The sequence below is a fragment of the Aquila chrysaetos genome, chromosome 4 (genome assembly GCF_900496995.4).
Source record: "Aquila chrysaetos chrysaetos chromosome 4, bAquChr1.4, whole genome shotgun sequence".
NCBI classification, from domain to species: domain Eukaryota; kingdom Metazoa; phylum Chordata; class Aves; order Accipitriformes; family Accipitridae; genus Aquila; species Aquila chrysaetos.
The window spans coordinates 43606678-43627604 of NC_044007.1; the positions used below are offsets into that span (position 1 = coordinate 43606678).

General features: G+C 39.5%; 1 protein-coding gene across 3 annotated transcripts; it reads left to right on the plus strand.

The window, feature by feature from the left end:
* The first annotated feature begins 1590 nt into the window (after window positions 1-1590).
* LYPLA1 (lysophospholipase 1) lies at window positions 1591-15202 on the plus strand. 3 transcript variants are annotated; one of them, XM_030012934.2, is made up of 10 exons: window positions 1591-1754; window positions 2321-2352; window positions 5448-5513; window positions 7041-7088; window positions 7900-7970; window positions 8598-8671; window positions 9412-9513; window positions 10068-10244; window positions 11716-11817; window positions 14435-15202. In XM_030012934.2, exons 1-9 carry the CDS (start codon window positions 1686-1688, stop codon window positions 11767-11769), a joined length of 693 nt encoding a protein of 230 aa, XP_029868794.1. In that variant the 5' UTR covers window positions 1591-1685; the 3' UTR covers window positions 11770-11817; window positions 14435-15202. The 3 variants fall into 3 exon arrangements, with proteins under 3 accessions (XP_029868794.1, XP_029868793.1, XP_029868795.1); XM_030012933.2 differs by having other exon boundaries at window positions 1592-1754; window positions 11716-15202; XM_030012935.2 differs by having other exon boundaries at window positions 1677-1754; window positions 5448-5473; window positions 11716-15202.
* The last annotated feature ends 5725 nt before the right edge of the window (window positions 15203-20927 follow it).

A 20927-nucleotide genomic window follows, 5' to 3' on the forward strand; every position in this document is an offset into this window, starting at 1 on the left:
AAAGGATGCTCTATAGCAAGAGTCGGGTTCAGCATACTTGATAAGCACCTGACATAATGTGAAGCTCCTCATCTTTTAGGAATCTTTTATGCATAGACTTTATTTTCTTAACAGATTTGAATTGGGTACAGTACATGAGGCAAGAACGCATGCTAAAGTAGAGATAAATCAAAACACAAGAAGCTACCCACGGAAATAACTCAATTTGAGCAATAACAGAGATCCCCTGGCATAAATACTATGTATCAAAGCAGCCTAACAATCACGGCGAAAGAGGCTGCATGTTTAATGTTACGCAGCTGGCGCAAAGGCTTCTCCAGTATCAGCCGTGCTGTTAAAAATCTTAACGTTGGTGAGCAAAAGGAGCAAAAGCTTTGTGAAAAAACGTCCCTGCCTGGTATGGAACACGCCAGTGGGAAGATGTGAAAGAAGTATAGTGTGCATTCAGCTGCTGTTTGAGCTGCCAAAAAAGCATCCACGTTAGCCAGATACCACCCAGCAATTACAATGAGTAGATTGACTTTCTGGGAGGAAATATCTGACAAAGATGTATGGAATAGAAGACAAAGAACGAAGTATTTCATTTTGATAGAAATGTGTTTGCCATACTTACTCAGAGTCGGTCTACGTATTTGGAATGGACTGGAATGATCCAGTAATTTCAACACAGAGTGCCTGAATAGCCTAATACATTTCAAGATGAATAAGAATCATTGACTCTTCGGCTGTAAGCCAAGAGACTTAATTTGGTGATGAAGGCATCTGATCTGATGAGGACAAATGAGTTCTGTCTAACAATGCTGTTTGCTGTGTTTGTGCCCGTTTCCCTGTTTCCCATGACTTACTATTTTATCTTTACCTGTTTAAGAATACTGTAATTTCCCTTTTTCCCTCAGCCTCACAATACAGCATAAAAATGACTTTTACAGGAAACACTCAAACCACAGACATGTACAAATTATACTATAAAAGTCAGTATAATCTGGCACATCTATCTGGTTATTTGAAAGGCGTTTTACAGGTGAAAGACAGTTCAAACTCTCTGAAACCACTGGAAACCCGAAGACAGAAGCAGCGTTGCAGACCCTGCCTTTTCACCAGCGCACGCAGACTTGCCGCTTCTCAATGCACCAGGCTTCAGCCGGACTTCCCCGGCGGGGTTTCCCCGGCAGGCGCTAGCTGCCGCCGGTACGCCCCGCAGGTCTCCAGCGCCGCCCCGGCCGCAGTTCAGGCCGGCCGGCCCGGGACGGGACGGGACGGCGGGTACGAGGCCGAAGGGGGACTCGCGGGTGGCTGCGCCGGCTCCGCGGAGGGAGGCCACGCTCCCCCCCTCACCTCAGAGGCGCCCGCTCACGGGCAGCCTCCCCTCAGCCGCGCGGCCGCCTCCGGGCCCGCCCCCACCTCGCGCCCCGGGGCCGCCCGTCCCGCCGCCCCGGCGGCAGCCAATCGGGTCCGGGGATGGCCTCGGCGGGGGCGGGGGGGCGGCTGCCCGGGAGCGGGGCGGCGGCGTGGCGCCGCGCGCGGGCGGGGCGGGGGAGCGGGCCTGGCGCCCACAGCCCCCGGCCGCCCGCCCGCGCCCCTCCCACCCCGCCGCCCGCCCGCCTTCCCCCGCCCTCCTGGCCCGGCGCCCGTCCCGCCTCCCCGCTCCTGGCCGGTGTCCCGCTGGCCGCCTCGCAGCCCGGTGTATGTGCGGCAACAACATGTCGGCGCCGCTCCCCGCCATCGTCCCGGCCGCCAGGAAGGCGACGGCTGCCGTGAGTGCGGGCGGGGGGCGAGAGGCGGCGGCCCCCGCCCCGCTTTGTTCGCCGCTGCGGCCTCAGCCCCGGGCGGGGGGCGGCCGCAGCGGCCCGGCGGCCTGGGGGCGAGGCCGCGGTCAGGCCCGGCCCGGCTGAGGGCAGGCGCCCGTGGTGGTGGGGGGCGGGGGTATGGCGGGGCGGCCCGGCCCGGCCCGGACAGGTTGACAGGTCTCTGCCGTTACTTTCCTGCCAGAGCCGGGCCGGCCTCGGGAGCGGTGTCCTGCTCCCGCTCCCGCTCCCGTGGCGGCTGGAGCCAGCACCGGGCAGGGAGGGGAAGGTCATCGGTGTCGGCGGGGGCCCCGCGGTGTGCCGGGCGAGGGCGGGGTGCGCCCGCTGATGGCGGCGGGGAGGGGAGGGGAGGAGTGGGGTGGGAAGTGAAGGAAGCGGAGTTTCCTTTTGAGAAAGTCGCGTCGTGCTCCGAGCTAGCGGGTGTGATCTCCGGTGGGCTTCTGCTGTACGTGCGTTAGGCGCCTTTGTTGTTTAGTGATCTTACACCGCTACGTGTTTGGTTTTTTTGTTTTTAGGTCATTTTTCTTCATGGATTGGGAGATACCGGGTGTGTATTCTGATCTATAACATACCTAATAGTTACTATAGTTTGAAACATAAGGCTGCGTGTTTTAAAGATGTGAGCAGTTAAAAGTTGCTTAAGCTTCTTATTTTGCCCTTAATTGAATCCAGTGGCTAACAACAGATGAAATTTCACGTATGCTGGTGACAACTATTTATTTAAAATTTCCCAGCACAAGTCCTCAGAAGCTTTTTCTTCTCTCTTTTCAATCACTTACCTAATTTGGTCTGAATGTGATACCTCTTTTGTTCTTGAGTCAAACCTGGTGGAAAAAAGAAGGCTGTGGGTTTCTGATCTTTTGATTTCCTGAGAGTGGGTTCCTGGTTGTTCCTGTGCTTGTCTAAATTTAGAGTTCTTTTTTTTTCCAGGCTTGTGGATTGCTGGTTTGCTAGTAGGTGCAGTTAGTTCATGGTTTCTTCCTCAGTATGTCGTACGTACATTAAAATCGAGACTTACTTGATTTATCTACGCAAAGTCCTACGTGGTCACCTAATGTCTGCAGATTTCTCTCTCTGAAATATGGTCTTCAGACTCCAAAAAAACCCCAAACCCCCAAATAAGCTGTGAAATACCCTGTTCCTCTTATTTCCACGTTTGAGTAGAAATAGAAAGAGTAGGAAATTTCTGGGAGGCATTCTAGGTGTGGTGTAATGTTTCCATTTGAAGCTTGTGCATGGCGAGATGTAAGCATACATTCATTAAAGCCATTGAATTAACAAGTTAGGAGTGTGTTGAAACCTTTTTTGGTGGAAGACTTTAAAGGAATTGGCACTTAGATACTGAAAACAAGTAGCATGAATGCTTTGTCTATTGTGCTCCCTTATGGGCAAAATTACATAATATTTTTATAAGACTTCTGGTTTTGTTACCTGGAACTTGAATGTTGCTTCTAAATTGAAACTTGCAATGTTTAAGACAAATTTTTCTCTGAAGAACTGAAAAAAAAAAGTCAGCTGTCAAAATTGAAACTTGTGTAACCTGGACAATTAATAAGTTAAAAAGAGTCAAGTCCATGCACTTGGCAATGTTCTACAAGTGGAGATGTTTGCTTTCATTTGCTGTACTGACACACCACCACCTTGTTTGCATTATCGCTCTTCCTTTCTGCTGGTAGGATGCAGCTGAGGCAGCAGTACTGCCTGCATCTTGGCACCAAATGTACAGCAAGTGATTGCAGAATCTTTTGAGTCTTTGGAATTTGAGTCCTTGCAAATCGGGTTGATGTTGGTTTTGGCAAGGGGAAAAAAACACAAGAGATTTGCTCTTTAACATAAATTGTATTCCTTATACAAATGTGGTATGTCCATTTTGGTGACAAAGCTAATGCAGAGTCTCAAGCTTGCAAATGCACTGAGCATACTGGAATGTATGCCTTAACAAGTCATAACACCTCTGTGGAAATATGGTGATTTAGCTGTATTTGTTTCTCCAGTCCACTGCAGATCAGATTAGCTAAAACTGCTTTTGACATACTGCCATTTTTTTTAAAAAAAAGCCATAGTAGTGACCCAAAAAAGAATTGTCTAAAGAGAACTAATCAATAATTTTATAATTTCCCACAGTTTAAACTGACCTGTTCTACTTCATATGAATTTTTAAATTGCTCACTTCAGTTTACCAACTGTATTTTTCTTACTCTGAGAAGTGTCTAACAGAGGTTATGTTCTTTTTCTCTCTTAGCTCCTATATAAATGGCACTTAAAAATTGGTTCATACTTGTCAAAATCTGAACAAAAGGTACAGCGTAAAGGATTGTTCTAAGGAGTCTGCATAAATGTGTATACAATGTTGCTTTCCAAATTTGTCAAATTAATCTTCATAGTTAGCTAAAAAAAGTCCCCAAATTCTTACCTAACTAGTTTTTCTCAGTCGTATTTCTCCTTTAGATTCTTATTTGGCCTTCTGTCATACTGCAAATATCCTGCAAGTAGCATCACCCGCAATTTGTTAATAGTATATATAAAAGTATTGGTAGGAAGTAGGCTGAGATCTACAGCCAGTGTTTCAAATGTCTGTGCTGTTTGTGTGTTTGAAATGTCTTTAAGTTTAGGTAGCATACATTAACTTTTCAGAATGATATTAAAATGAAAACTAAACCAAACGTGTTTATGGCTTGTCTGCTGTTGGTCTGATTAGTTCAGCTGTGTCACTGATGAATTTGTTAAAGGTGTTTTCTGCTTAGAATCAACTTTCCAGTATCTAGTTTAGTGGGTGAGCTAGGAATACTGAATAATGAGAAAAATCAGGACATACAAGTACTATTGAGTGTACTGGAAAGCCAAATGCAGGCACAGGCAGTGGTTCTGCACAGGTTCAGATTTGGGTCCAGCTCAGTTCATGTCTCGATGAGCCCTGGAGTGAGTCTTTCGGAGCTGTTTATTTAAATTATGCTTTCCAGTTTTCTGGTTTGTAGGGAGCATGATAACTCATCTGCTGTGCAGATCTTGCATTGTTCTGTGCATTCATACAGCACGTGCTTGAGATTAAAAAAACCCACCTGCAGTCTGGAGTGTTGTTCAGGACTGCCTGAATCTGAGAGCATTCGAGCTCAGCCAAAGTTAGTAGGTCTGATTGATTAGGTTGGCTCCATGTGGAATTAGCTTAAATCTCAGTTCGCTACTCTCCCATATCAAGAAATTTGGTTCAGAAAAAACAACCTGGCTGTGAAAGAAGGTGCCTTAACTCTACAGGAGCAGCAAAGCAGCCTCTGGGCTAGAGCTGCCTGGATGCAGGATACCCGTGTTCGTATGTTGTAGCATCCAAGTTAATAAACCCACCCAGATATAGAGCAGGCTTTGCCTAGAGCCAAAGTGGTATTTCTGCAGTTGCGCTACAACTATGACAGTCAAATTAAAGTGTCCCTGGCTGTATGTATGCAACAAATACTCAGAGGCAGAACAAACCTTTTAAGTTTAGTACTATATTCATTGCATACTGCAGTTGATGTAAACATTTTCTAGAAATGTGTTTATATTGATCTAATTCGGCATATTTCATACTTGCTCTGTGCTGTTGCAACAGCATAGAAATAAGAGCTAAGCTGAAACATAAATGCCATTTAATATATTTTTTGTTAACAGGCATGGATGGTCAGAAGCGCTTGCAGGTATCAAAAGCCCCCATGTAAAATACATTTGCCCACATGCGTAAGTTTGTAACTTTTCTTGCTTTACACTTTTCTGTGGAGTTACTTAGTAAGACACTTGCACAGATGATGAAGTCAAATGGGATTTGGATGTCTGTGCATTTCGTTTTTATGTAAAAAACCCACTCTAAAATAATGTTGATGCTATTAAAGATTTTGTTATTTTTAGGAACTGCTGTGTGATTTACTTTATGGCAAAACTGCATTTTTATTAATATTTTGTTTTTGTTACTAATTCAGACTGAAAACATGTTTGGAAAGTTTTATGTGCAAAGTTAGATTTTTTTTTTTTTTACTATGTTTTCACTGGATTGAATTGTTTGTTGCCTTTCTTTCCCCAACAGTCACTTGTTAAAAGCCAGTCTTAAGAAGGAGTAATGTTTTGTATTTTTCTGACCATTAAATGTACTTTGTGTTAGGTACGTGTATTTCTTAAACTCAGATGCATGTATAGTAGGTGAAATTTCCCTGTTACCTGCAGAAAGTTTCAAAGATTCACAGGGTATTTGTATTTTCAACAAATAATGCAATCTGAGCTGTCTTTGTGCAATTGGAGAAGTGAAATACTTCTGAGCAGGGTCAGGAGTCAGTAAATAAAGCATTAAGATCTATCTAGTATTTACTTAATGATAGAAAAACTAATTAAGTATAATCTTAATTTATTTTAACACAAAATTCAGATTGTCTTTTGCTCCGGCAGTCTTGGGAGATATGGAGCAGGGACAATAGGGAGATAAGTAAGCAATGTTTTGCTGTATTACTGATTACCGGGCTGTGATTTATTTATTTATTTTACCACATGGCCACGCTTTGCTGAGCTGTTCAAAAAGAGCTTGGCAATATCTGCTGTTCTCTTTGCTTGCCCTTTGTCTTCTTTCAGTCCTTCCTTGCAGAACTTATGTTATGTTCCTCAGTTTCAGTAGATTAAAACTGTAGCCAGACTTGATCCATGGCATGGTCCACTGAAGTTGTCTTGGTATGACTGAAAAGATGCCGTACAGCAGCATAAGGGTGGGAATGAGTCCTGCAGTGAAGGCAGGCACTGCTTAAGCAGATTCTGCTGCTGAGAGAAGCATGTGTGGCCAGACTCGTATCCACCACTATGCTGCATTTTGCTGCTTCCTTAGGTTTGCTGATGCTGCTGTGTAAGGTGCCTTCACCCACTGAGCACATGTATGGAACTGTGATAAATAACTGTTACTTAGAAATAACTAAATTATATACATATATAAAAAATATGTATGTGATATATATGCACTCACACACACACACATATATATATAAAGCAGCCCATTAATGTTTTGCTTGCTCTCCATAGAGAGTGATAATTCAACCCTGAATATTAAATGTATTTGGGCTGGCAGGTTTCAAGAGAGATTTCTTGAAGAGATGCTACAAAGTAGCTAATGTTAATTAGGGTTTAAAAGTAAGGCAGAATTAGAGATATGTAATTTCATGACATAACTGCATCTGCATTATTAAATTTCATTATGTATCTTATGTCAGTGGTGTTCATTCTCGTTTCTAGGCCAGTTATGCCAGTTTCTTTGAACATGAACATGGCTATGCCATCATGGTAAGTATTTGTTCAATTGCAGACGATTCTGATCAAAAGATATCTAGAGGTTTGAACTCATTGTTCTTAATTAAAAATCATGAACAACCTGAATGGCTGGTTTTAATCACATGTAAGTACAAAAAGCTTTTTGCTTTAGTTCTGTTCTTATAAAAGGGCTCTCATGAGTACACTGTAATTCTCTGTGTGTATCTGTGGTAATGGTTATTCCTTAGGACTAAGCTGTATGTCTTAATATACAAAACCCAATTTAATTTACAAGTGTAGTTTATAGTCTGTGTTGTGTATGAATTCATAGTCAGTAGTAGTAGAGACGTGGAGTGGAAATGTTATTGCTACTAGTGAGTAATATTTGGTGGGTCAGTAGGGTATCTAGCAGCTGTTCTTTAAAACATCCATTCTGAATAGAGAACAAGAAAAATATGGTAGATTCCAATGGTCTTAAACCAGTCTTCTTCAGGTTTTGTTTTGTTTTGTTTTTCTCAAGTAACTTGTGTTTATTTTTCCTATGCTTCTTCTGATAAATTGTAATTCCTGCTGATATTTTTGGAGCAAATATCAAAACTGAGCTGCTTAATATGCAGTAAATTACAGAAGATATCAAAACTCAGAAAAGCTTTGTTGACTAGATCTAGCCTTTTAGCCACATTCACAGATTGTCCGCTAGTTCTTGTAATCTATGGGTGGTTGGTACTAAATAGTATGTCAGCTAACATTTTTATCTGGAAAATATCCCAATTTTATTATTTGTGTTTTAAGGAAGTGGAATGGGTGCTCTAATGTGTAATGCTCTTGTTGATATTTTTGTAAGGTTTGATATCATTGGACTTTCTCCAGATTCACAAGAAGATGAAGTTGGGATCAAGCAGGCAGCGGAGAATGGTACGCTTAGGAATAATTTTTATGTCTTAAAGTACTTCTGTGTATTCTTAAAAATGAATTATCAGTCTGAAACAGATTTTCCGAAGACAAAATTATTAGGGGAAGTAATACGTATATATTGTATTATTGCTGGTCAAAGTTTAGCTAAGTGCATTTTTTGTTGTTTTGGGTTTTTTTTAAACTTCATGAGTAAGTAGAGTAATTCACTGGTATAAACACTTCATGCTCTCAAATATGAAATGTACATTGGAACCAGTGTACTCTTTTTGTTTGTTTTGGTTTTTTTGGTTTTGTTTTTTTTTTTTTTTTAAAGAGCTTCTGGGTAGCACAGCAAGTTAGAGCTGTATGAGCATCTACTTGTGATGCTGGATAGTTAGAAGAGGATACCATCTTCCTGGCAGTAGGGCTTTTGTGAGACTTACTTGCATGTTTTTCTCTTTGGAAATGGTACACTGGCACTGGAATTTCTAATCATGCTCTAGATCTTTTGATACTTTTTAATGTATAGCAGACTAGATTTTCCCTTCATTAGCTTTCTGTTGACATCAGGGAGAACGTCTCTTTCCTCTTCTAGACTTTCAACAGAATGGAGTGGTTTTTAACTACTGGCCTTTATTTATGTTGCAGTTAAAGCACTGATAGATCAAGAAGTAAAAAATGGAATTCCTTCTAATCGAATTATTCTGGGAGGCTTTTCTCAGGTAAGGAATGGTTGGAAAGAACCGTATCTTTTTCTAGGGAAGTAATTTAGCTTTCCTAACATGGCAAATCCAGACACTTGAATTGAAAAGAGCTGATGTTAGGTGTTTCTAAAATTTTAAGGTGTCAATTTTCCTTTGCCTTAACAAATCAAGTTTTTTAGTTTTCTGCAAGTAAATACTGTTCACTGGTAAATGAACATGCATGTGGAAAAAAGGTACTAAAATTAATAGTCTCTTTAAAGTTTTTATGCATGTAACGTATGTAGCTTTGCTTGAAAATCTTGCTAGTATTTTTAATTTGACTTTAATTTGGTAGATATTTGGTGGGTCTGGATTTATTTGGGAAATTCTTCCCTTCATACTTGTAACATACCATACCGTGGTAGGTAGGTTAGATTAATTGGTCCATACACCAACTCCCCAGTCTGCATGCCAGTAAATTAAAGTAGTGTTAATACTGTTGTGAGTGATAGTGCTTTATTTCATGTTTGTTTGGTTTTTTTTTCCCAGCTGTTAGTTACAGTAAATTTGCTGGTTTACTTCTGAATTGATCACATGAACTTGGAGGGGGGAAAAAGGCAAAATAATTGTTGTACAGGAATACTGGTTTTAGTATTGGTTCTAAGGAAGAATAGATTGGAATAGAAAAAGGCCTTTAAAGGAGAAACCAGAGATCTTGAAACAAGCATTAAAAGGACCATTACCATCACCATTCTAATACTTATATCTCTTTATCTTAGGGAGGTGCTTTATCATTGTATACAGCTCTTACAACACAACAAAAATTAGCAGGTGTTGTAGCCCTCAGCTGTTGGCTTCCTCTACGGGCTTCTTTTCCTCAGGTATTTATGTTTCTTTCCTAAGCTAATTTGCACTCAGGGAATGAATATATTTGAAGATTGTATCTTGTGCATGAATTAGCGGCCATCGTTATTACCGAATATTGACACTTGTTTCATAGCTCAGAAGGTTTTAAAATAGGGCCCTGGAGTTTTAGAGGTTGGCAAGTAGAGAAAATGAGGAAATACTCAGTAGCTATCTCTTCTGCTTAGAATGACGTTCCTAGGAAACTTAAGGGATATGGCAAATTTTCCTTGAAGATGAATTTTTTATTTGCCATTTCTTCCATCTGCAAGGCACTATCTTACTAGAGACTAGGTATTTAAACAAAGTATCAGGTTGTTTACTTGGCCTGAACTTAATGTGTTGTCAGGCACAGAGCTTGCTTCATAATGAATTTGCAGACTATATATTGTGTTTTTTTCCTTCAGAATTCAAGTTATTTGTCATGCCACAGGGCGTAGTGCCATGGGGTTATTTTATCTCGAAGATGTTAGCCTTACCTCCACTTACCGTCTTTTTCTTCTCTTCTCCCCTCTAATTCCACCCCTAACAGGGCCCTATCAGTGGTGTCAACAAGGAGATTGCTGTTCTTCAGTGCCATGGAGACTGTGACCCATTGGTTCCTTTAATGTTTGGTTCTCTCACTGTTGAGAAGCTAAAGAGTATGATAAACCCAGCCAACATAACCTTCAGGACTTACTCTGGCATGATGCATAGCTCATGTATTGAGGTAATTTTCTTAATATACAATCTTTTAGCTGGGTATGGTTAATTTTTTTTCCCTCAAAACAAATATGTATTGGGTGGGGTTTTGGGGGGGTTGGTTGTTTTTTTTTTGTTGGTTTTTTTTGTTTGTTTTTTTTTTTTAATAACAGGTGCTTGATGCAACTGATTTATTTTAGTGAGTAACTCAATGCCTGGCTGAAAAAGCATCCAAGGCAAAAGTTTATGTGACTAGTGGGAACTTCCTCATAAGATTGTATTTTTGGGACTAAGCTAGTTGGTCTATAAAATACTGGGTTTTTTAATCCTAATTTTTATTTGCTTGCTAAAAAAAACCAAACCACTGAATTGGAAGGCAGATTCTCACAGCATAAATCCAACTTGGTATTTTGGAGAGAAGAATCCTGTTAGTGCTACGGATGGAGACATCGAAGGAATAGGGAGGGAGGGTTAACGCTATGGAAGAGGCAGCCTCTGAACCTATATTTATGGTTCTGGCTCAGCAGGCAGCTGAGCTGATGTAATGGCTTGCTGTTGCCAGAAAGAGGTGGACTAGTTCCCTCTGCTCATGACCTTGTGGCCCTGTCTTCCTTCTCGCACCAGCTCTGGAGCTGATCAGAAACTTCTTTGAACCATTTGAACTTGCTAAAATGGCAAAAGCTGCTGGCTTCAGTTCTTGCAGCTGTAGTGAGCTGAAGCATCAACTTACAGAAAGTAAATGGTAGGAACAGGAAACAGAAGAGGAGGCAAAGAACAAATCTGCCATTTGTCAGCAGCAGTAACTTTTTTAATTTGGATTGCTGCATCTTGTGGGAACTGTACCTTTGGACAACCTCTCTGGGACATTTACCAAGTTGTATTGTGTTTAGGCAGTAATAGCACTGAGTTGTCACACAAATATATTAATAATGTGCTCTTTCTTACAACATTGACTTAATGAAAAAAACTTAAAATTAAATTATTTTTAACATGGATTGGTTTCCCACTCTAGTTTGCTGTATTGCTTTTCCTTAAGGAAGGAAGCATCATGAAGGTGAAACTGAATGGTTAGGAGGACAAGCTGCTGGCTTTTCACACTGCTGCTAACTTGCAAAAGTTTAAAGTATACACAAAGCTATGGCCTTAGCTACAATGAAATCCTATCCATGCTGAGCCTGGTGCTATTCAGATCACTTGATTAATATGTAGTTTGCCTGCTCAACTTCAGAGAGAGAGAGAGAAAAAGTAGTCTTTGATTTTTTTTCTTGTATTTTAGCCTCTTCTGAGTGCATAGTGCCTTGAAGAGTTATCAGCCTTGACTTGAGTGCAAAGTGGTATGATTTTATCAAGTAACTAATTACTCAGTATTTGTAGCCCAGCTGGTCATTATAACTGAAATGTTGAAACATGATTGAATGTTGAAGTGTATTGAATTGAAGTGTAGTTGAATCTATATTAGTAGGGAACTTCAACTAATACATACTTTTATCTTTAAACAGGAGATGATGGATGTAAAACAGTTCATAGACAAACATCTACCTCCTGTAGACTGAAATGATATGTGAGAAGCCTTCTACATAAATACACCAGCATCAACTGTGGTAGAGTTAATCTTTTCATATGCCTGATAGGAAGCATTACTTCTATACCTGCAGTGTTACTACTGTGTTGCAAATTTATACTTAGGATGAGGATTAAATAATACACATGTACAAGAAACTATAATTTTTTTTAGTATTAATCATCCACTGGTGGGACTATATGAATGAGGCAGCTAGGTAACAATGACAGAATGTAACCAAAGCATACTGTTTTAAGATGTCTGATTTTCTTTGATTGCAGAATTTAAAACTATTTGTACAAGTAATTAAAAACTAAATCTAAGCAAGCAACATAAATGTGACCAGTTTAGTTATACCTGAGACATGATTTGTTCTTAATACTTATAGAAAACATACAAAAAATTTCCTTTGTGTTACAACAATGTAACATAGTGGGCATATGATGGTAGAATAAATGCTACCAAGGACAAACCTTTAAATATTAAATGTTAATTGTTACTCCAGATAAGGAGGATTGTTCTCCTATGATGCCTAGAAGTCAGCAAAGGTATTTCTTATATATAAACCACCTCAATTTTTAACTGTTTTCATACAGGCAGATATTGTGGAAATTCTAAAGGGACTCATGCCTTATTAGACAGTCATTTGTTGCTTATTGTCTTTTTTTTTTTAACTATAAACTCACGTCAAATGCTGACTTGGAAAAGAATTCTGAAGTGCATAGGATTAATCTGAGTTTCATTTAAAAATTCCTGTTTCGTACTGAATATCTGTCTTGTGCTTTAGTCTTTGTAGCTTTCATTTGTCCAGAGATGTTGATGTATTTCACGTGAGCAATTCCAGCATATAGTTTTGATTTTTCTGTCTGCTTTGGAGTAACTATAAACAAAGCAGCTGTGTAGTTTTGTGTATTGTTGAAGTCTCATCTGTAACACAGACATTGACTTAATTTGAATTCTTTTTTAATAGAAATATAAGTGCAATTGGGATATAACTTACTTAAACTTCACATTGATATCATCTAATACTTTCTTTTATTGCATGTTGAGACTTGATTTTTTTCTGAAAAAGAACAAAGAATTTTATTTTCAAATATATCATTCTGCATTTCCATAGATCAGTATAGCCTAGGAATATGAAGACCTACTATGGGAAAAAAATCTACAAGATACAGAATGTCGCTTCTTTCAGAAGCTTAAAATTCTAGAACTCACTGTGTTACAGAAACTGATGCACACTCAAGAGCTTTTTGCAGTTAAGAGCCATAAAATCCATACTTTACTTCTGGAAACAGCTGTTCTTCTGTAGAGTTCAGAGGCTGTCACCACACTAGGAATGTTTAAAAAAATGCACTACAGTTTTTACTGCGTAATATGCTGCATAACAATGCTCTATTCTATATGTTTGCAAGCAAAGAATATTCCTATTTTGGATGCATCTGTCGTGTCAGCACTGTGCTTCATACCTGCATTTAAGGTACATTCTCCTCTCCCAGCTTAATCAAGTGGTCCTCTTACAGTATATATGGATTTATGTCCAAGGCATCTGCCAATACAAATGCATAAATAGGGAATTATGCCTTTATATCCTTTCTTTAACACAGCTGCTGCCAGAAATCTGACTTGTTCACCTAGTGTGAGTTCTCAGTTTACAGTACTTTTTTTCATATGTATCCCACTTCATTTTTAGGAAGCTGTTTTTCTTTTCTAATCCAGTTTCTCTGGATTATTAAACATCTCTTAATATGTAAATTGAAAAGGAGTTTTTTTCTAAATGGTATTGAAACACTTTTAGATATTCCATCTGTGTGGTTGAGAGGGCATGTCTATTAACTTTGAAGTTTAATTAGTCTTTTCCCTCAGTCACTCTGTTCTATAGATCTGCCAATTTGTCTTTCAGTTAATTTAGTTCACAGAAGGAACCATAATATTCTTATTGTAGTTGTGCCAAAGTTCTTTTGAGAAAACAGTGTGTCCTAGCTTGGAGTCATTCCCAAATTGCATTAGCTAATTTTGCAGTCCTGCTGAATTGCAAACTTGGTAAGCAAACTATATGTTATTTCTGCTAGTTTTTAGACTTATCCTCATTCCGCTGTTGTCTAAATAATTCCCTGAATATTGGCATGCTTCCAAAGTTCTTGCACAAGCTTCTAATTTTTCCTTTGTTATTTTCTTGTTCTGTTTGTAAATTGTTTGATAATGCTGTTCAGCTGTCTTGTTCAACTTCTAATTGACTGTGTCCTCATTTCACATATTCTTTCTTCTGTTAGAATGAGTTTAAAAAAATATTTCTACGATGTTAAGATGAGATCAGTCCTAGCTTTATTCTGTGTTAGCTTCATAACAGTTTCTTCAGTTTGGTGAACTGGGTTCACAGCTTGTGGTCAGTTTCCAGTACTTAAGCGTTTTAATCCAGGCCAGCTTCAACTGCCATCTCCATGATGCTTTCAGATGTTTTTCTAGAAATGCTTTATGTGCTAAATTTGTTGAAATTTTCAGCTGTCATAACAAGTTTTTTTTTCATACTGTTGTTTTGCTGCTTGCTTTATCTACAAAGAGCTGTGTTACCAAAGTAAACGTAAGTGAATGTTGTGACTTACTCTGAATTTCTGCATTCTAGGAAGAATTCCCCTCAAGTGTTTTTTTTTTTTTTGCAGGAGTGTATGTGTATGTTGTAGTTGGGGGTTGTTAAAGAGCCCAGAAGCTAGAGCAAACTTCAAGGTTGTATCCTGTTTCTTCCCATATTACAGTGTGTATCTTGAGCTCCTGTCTTCTGTAACTTCCCAGCTGGTTGGAAAGCTGTGTGTATGATCTCGTAGCTGAACTTCTTCACTACCTGAAGTGATTTTGTGCTGGGATTGTTGTTATAAATGCTTGTATTTTTAGGCTGAATGATAGCTCGGTCTGGTGTGGGGGTTTTCAAAATTCTCTATTACAATGGAGAAGTTGGACTATCAGTGTTCTAAATGTGAATGTCCTAGCCTCATAAACTACAATTTGAAACTGTCCAATAATAAAGTTTATTTTTTGTAATGTTAACTTTCCCCAAAAGGAGATGATGTCTGTCAAACCTGCGAAAGCATTGATACGAAAATACTGTGCTTGCAGATCAGTTTGTTTCAGTGGGTATCTAAGTCCCTAATGTGTTTTTAATTTCAAAATGGTACTTCAATTTGACTGCAGTTTTGTGCAGTCTGACTTGTTGGAATATGTTGCCGACTTTTTAAAAAACATGTTGACTTATGTATTATAAGCCAAATCTTCCAGCCACTCTTGAGGTAAACCTGTACTGGGGTCTGTACTGAGGTGAGGGCTGTATGATTTGGTCTCTTCCTCCTATCTTGTATAATTACAACACAGTAGATTGGTGAAAGTACTGTACACTGTAACTGGTATTAGAACTAATTAAAACATGTTCTCTCTAATGGAGTATACTGCACTTCATTGAAATCGTTAGGATGCATCTTTTATGTAGAGGTACTATTTGCGTTGATGGACATGACTGAGAACAAGCTGTGTAAGAAGTTAATGAAGCCATATGTACAAGGCCTGTGTATCTTAAATTTTATAAAGAAATACTGAATGGTTACTCTTTTGTGTTATGAAGTATAAGCCATTTATATTTAATATAAACATCTAAGATGTAATTTACTTAGTTTACTCATTTTATTTATGATAAGAAATCTTAACTTTGGAAATTATTTCTGTAGTAGGGAAAATGTAAAATCTTTTCGTTTTTATCATTGTGAAATAAATTTCAATCAGTGCTTGGGCAAGTACTAAAGACTTTTTCCATACTTACCTGAAAGAAGTTAAGCTTTCGTGTGCTGTGAAACAGGCATTTCAGAGGCTTCTTGCAAATATATTGCATCGTAATGTATGCATGATGGTATAATACAGAAGAACGATGATTTGTAGTTACTGAAAAGAAAAGGAAAAAATATCACTTGCCCAGTTACATTTTTCTACCTCATTGAGAGAATGCTAAGTGTGATTTGATTTTTTTCATATTCTGGGTTAATTTTATTTTACCTTGTTTTCTTGGAATTTGCAGTAATTTTGAAAGGTGGAGGAAATTAAAATAATTTCTAGTAATGTTATTCTAGGCCAGTAAAGAGCCAAAGTCTTCTCACTGTGTATTGCTACACCTTTCTCTGGGGGTTCTGTGGTGTTGGGGAGCCTTTGAAGTTATATTAGGTTTGGCATACATACCACTTAACATACTTGTTAAAGAAACAGTTTTCAGGTCAGGGGTTACATGTGCTCTTTAGGTTGACTGTAATACTTGAGGCTGACCAGTGGTATACTTAGTGTGGGGCCCTCTAGAGAAAACTTGAGATTATCTGGGAAGGGATGCTGAAGAAACTTGAGAGGGATTGGGGTGTACATGTAGTAAAGGCAGGCTTTCCCCCTCAAGCAGTTTAAAGCAACTAAAAGGCCATTTGGCTCCATAGACTGTGATGTCTAAAAGTCAGGGTGAAGTACAGTTAGGAGGTTGATGATGCCATGGTTTATCCCCAGCCAGCAACTAAGCCCCACACAGGCGCTCACTCACTCCCCTCACAGTGGGATGGGGGAGAGAATTGGAAGGGTAAAAGCGAGAAAACTCGTGGGCTGAGATAAAGACAGTTTAATATGTAAAGCAAAAGCCACGCACGCAAGCAAAGCAAAACAAGGAATTCATTCACCACTTCCCATGGGCAGGCAGGTGTTCAGCCATCTCCGGGAAAGCAGGGCTCCATCACGCCTAACGGTGACTTGGGAAGACAAACACCATCACTCTGAATGTCCCCCCCATTCCTCCTTCTTCCCAGCTTTATATGCTGAGCATGACATCCTATGGTCTGGAATACCCCTTTGGTCAGTTGGGGTCGGCTGTCCCAGCTGTGTCCCCTCCCAACCCCTTGTGCCCCCCCCAGCCTCCTCGCTGGTGGGGTGGGGTGAGAAGCAGAAAAGGCCTTGACGCTGTGTAAGCACTGCTCAGCAGTAACATCCCTGAACTATCAACACTGTTTTCAGCACAAATCCAAAACATAGCCCCATACTAGCTACTGTGAAGAAAATTAACTCTACCCCAGCCAAAACCAGCACACATGAATGTGTGGAAATGCATGTCGGCTGCAGTGCTGTATGTGAATATATTGTGGCAATTTAAGGATATAAGAATAGTTAGTAACAATAAAGATGCAATACTAACTATACAGAGTAATTTGTTTATATTTTATGAAAAACTTTTTGAGTAATGTTCAGTTTCTATTCACTTTCAGCCCTGGCATCCCTGAGGAGATAATTGTGAGGAGAAACATTGCCTAGAATTAGCATAGTAAAAAAATCACGACGTACTATTGTATTAAACTTTATCAAATATAGTATGAGACCACTGGTGTAAGTGAAGAAGGTGACTCTCAAGAAGTTTTCAGAATGTCTGTTGGTTAACTTGGAAATGGGATTCTTTGAAGAATAATAGCTGTACAACAGATTTTTTTTTTCCTTTTCATTGCTTGCCACTCTCATGTTACCACTGTTTGCCTTTGGGATAACAGGTTTTATTAATTCTGTTTGAGTGAAACAAGTGCCTTTGATGTAGCTGATTAAAGCTGATTTCAACAAAGTGCTTGTATAATTTAATGGACATCCACAAAGTGAATCAGTAGATAATGGTTTTCTCTTAGTTCCAATTACTAGAAAAGAGCAACCCGTAGCCTCCTTTTTCTCTGCAAAACTTGTAAAACTTAGAACTTCTAGCAAGGTTCACTACACTTCAGCAAACTGGCTTCAGGCATCTAAGTGGGAGGTTTAGCTTCTCCAGGTGGAGAAGGTAGACTTCCCTCAGGGGTCGTTCAAGGTTCTTTTAAAAGGCTACTTGTCTGCATTAACAGATGGAGGAGATGGGGTCTAAAAGTTGGAGTCTGAATGTTCCCTGGTTATGAATACGAGCAAACTCTTAAAATAGCTTCTGCTTGAAATCATTTGCTAGCTATGTTGTACTATGTAAAATTATTGGGGGATCTTTAAAAGGCTTAAATGTTTTCAGTCTATGTACAAAAAATAAGGAGAGGTTGCCCCAGAATAAAGAAGTCTAATAATGTGACCTTAAAAAACCCCAACATTTTCTTAAATTTTTTTTGTATTTAAATGCTTCCAGTTACTGTTTCTAAGTTGAAAAAATGTGAAAACATCTTGAAAATTAACTTAATAACATACTGCAAACACCATAAGTTGAAAATGATACTTGGTCTAACTTTAGGCCATACCATTATAATATAGAGCTAGTGTGAGGAAATAAAAAAACCCCAACCCATCTGCTGAATAACCATAGAAACAACTAATCAAGATGCATGTTACTGTTTCAGAAATTTTTGAGGAAAATCTTGCAGTTCCAAGGAATCGGAACTGCCATTTGCTACAGGTCCCCTCGTGTATCTGTGGTTGGACTCCCCTCTTCTTCCCTGCAAAGGTTGGGGGTCAGTCGGCTGGTTCAGACCAACTGAAATTCTGTTTTGGTAGACCTAAGTCATTGTTACGCTGAGGGCTCGAATAAAGAGGAGAGGCATAAGGGGTATAAGACACGGTTACATAAAACCTTTTGGAATGCTATGAATGTTACATTTTGTGTAGTTGCACTAACACTTGATGAGAGGAGCTTTTTCCATACAGAATGTTAGTCCTGAAAATGGAGGATTTTAAGTGCCATGCTAGGAGTTCAGAGATCCTTCACTACAAATCTTGTGTGCGCTACTGTTTGCCCCCTCCGTCCCAAATTTCTCAGGATGCTGTCTCATGTCAAATGAGACTAGTTAGTAGAAATCTATCACATTTCCTATGTGCACCCTCTTAGGAGAGCCATCTCTGCCTATTAAGTCTTAGTATTGTGGAAGGTTGTGTGGTCCAGCAAATGACAGGCTCTAGTGAGTGAGTTAGACGCAGGCTCTTTGCAGCAGCAGGTATATGATACCTTTTAGAAAATGTTGCAAAAGAATGGTGAGAATATGCTGTAACAGGTAAACGCAGTGCAACAGACAGTGCGTTATTTCTTCTAATGGGCTTATTTAGGAGAAAGAAGCTAAACAAAGGAAAAGGTTGCATAGTTTAACTTTTGTTTGGTGTCTTTTCCCTCTCCTACAGTTATTTGGACTTACAGTGGCATGTTATAGAAGAGATTGATGCTGTACAAATCTGCTTGGTTTAGAATCAGCTAAAAAAGAACCATGGAGAGTGCTGCTGTGTATTTCTTTGCAGTAAAGAATTGCTGTCCTGAGGATGATAGAGCAGCTAATATGAAGAATCTGGTTAGTACTGGTTCAGTTAGTTGAGTATCATTCTGATATTGTAGCATACAGTACAAATAATGTGAGCTGTATTTTGTTTTCTTTTAATGCATCCATTTGCAAAAAAGGATACGCATTACCATCTGATTAGTCTTTGATTTCCCAACTGAAATATTTCTCTGATGCTACTTTTATTAGTTTAGATGTTAAATAAGTGGCACATGCTTTCCCCTTACAATCTTGCAGCAGGGCTTATATAAGTGCTATATAGCATTTAATTTACAGTTATCATTTCCTTACCTGATACATTTTGGATGTTAATAGATTTCATCTGCATTTTTTAATTCTTTCCATGCATTTCCAACAAAGAAGGTGTTGAATTGTATTTATTTTTTTTTAATAATATTGGAAGACTTCATTCCAGAACTTAAATGTGTTCAAACTAACCATACTGACTGATCTGAGATTTTTAGTTTTCTGATAGTGTTACTGCACCTACCATAGAACACGTACAAGCTTGTTTACCCTATAGTGTAGCAATAGCGCTCAGCTGCTAACACACTGAGTACTGCTTTTATCATTGATGTGGTTGTGGGAGAAATGATCACAAACTTCATTTGAGGTTGGCATCTTAGTTAACCTGAGTTGATTATTACAGGTACTAGGTTACTGCATCTAGATGAAATGGAATTAAAGCTGAACTGGCACGATCCCTTAAATGTGGGTGGGGATTTTATTTTTTATGCTATTTTATTTTTTTTCTCTCCCAAATCTGTCCCTGAAAGAAAAGGTGTTCTTTTCCTTAAAGAATCATTCCTTTGGGTTTTTTTGATTGGGCTCCCCCCTGCCCTCTTTCGGCAGAACAAACAAAAAAGCTGCAAAGTTTCTTGTATGCTTGTCTAGTTCATGGCCCAGACCTAAACTGTGAGAAGATCCTATCTAGGTCCCAAATAATTTTAATTGCTTCTGATATGTCTCTGTATGTGCAGGTCTTTCAGCTGGCAGATGCTGTGACCATTGTGTGCATTGAGCACGATGTAGAAGTGCCTGAAAACCACCTGTCTCTATACGGCTTCAAAACACAAGACAGTCTTGCTGCAAAGTATGTGACACATCATTGCTGTGGCAGTTCTTGCTGTAATCGCTTCCTTGAGTGTCGTTTTCAAGGAAAAGGCCTATCTCAGCTCTTCTCCAAAATGCGTATTTTTTACAGTCCTCAGTTACAACTCAGGCATCTAGAGCATTCAACTGCTTCTTAATAATAGATTTGAGCAGGATGTGTAAGCACCCTCCCGGCTCTTAGTAGGGGATAATCTTTCTGTAACCTTCAGATACGCTTACGAAGTAAACACTTCTATTTTACAGCGAAAATGGTTTAACGATGCTGTTCTTTTCGACAACAAATCACAGTAGCAAGGCACGTAACTCAACTGATGAACAGAATTTCATTGACAGTACATAATATAAATTTGTTGAACGTTGTAAACGTGGCATGTCCCACTGGAACATACACAAGGTTCAGACCAGCTTTGAGTCTTCGAACCACGGTAGCACATTACAGCGTGATACTTGGCCAACGCAAAAGTTTATCTCCAACTCTGTTGTACTGACTCTAAACTTGCAATTTTAGAATAAATTCGGGATTTGCAATTTGAAATCCTCATTCCATTTTATCCAGATGTAACTCCTTAAAGTCTGTCCCTAAGAAAAACCTTTGCCGTTAGAGGGAAGAGGGGGTTTTCCATCCGTTTGAAGCTAACAAAATCAAGTGTCTGCCGTAATTCTGAGCCTTCTGGCAGCTGCAGAAAAGCTTGAACGCAGGAAGCGAGTTACTGGTGCCGTGTTTGGCGGAGTTTTTTGCGTTGGATGAACGGGACCGCAC

What these genes read in the sequence shown, in the direction of transcription:
- LYPLA1 (XM_030012934.2), top strand. Translation starts at nt 1,686, where the DNA reads ATGTGCGGCAACAACATGTCGGCGCCGCTCCCCGCCATCGTCCCGGCC. An exon ending in CATGGATTGGGAGATACCGG is followed by an intron (nt 2,353 to 5,447) that starts GTGTGTATTCTG and finishes TTTTGTTAACAG; the next exon opens with GCATGGATGGTCAGAAGCGC. An exon ending in AACATGGCTATGCCATCATG is followed by an intron (nt 7,089 to 7,899) that starts GTAAGTATTTGT and finishes TATTTTTGTAAG; the next exon opens with GTTTGATATCATTGGACTTT.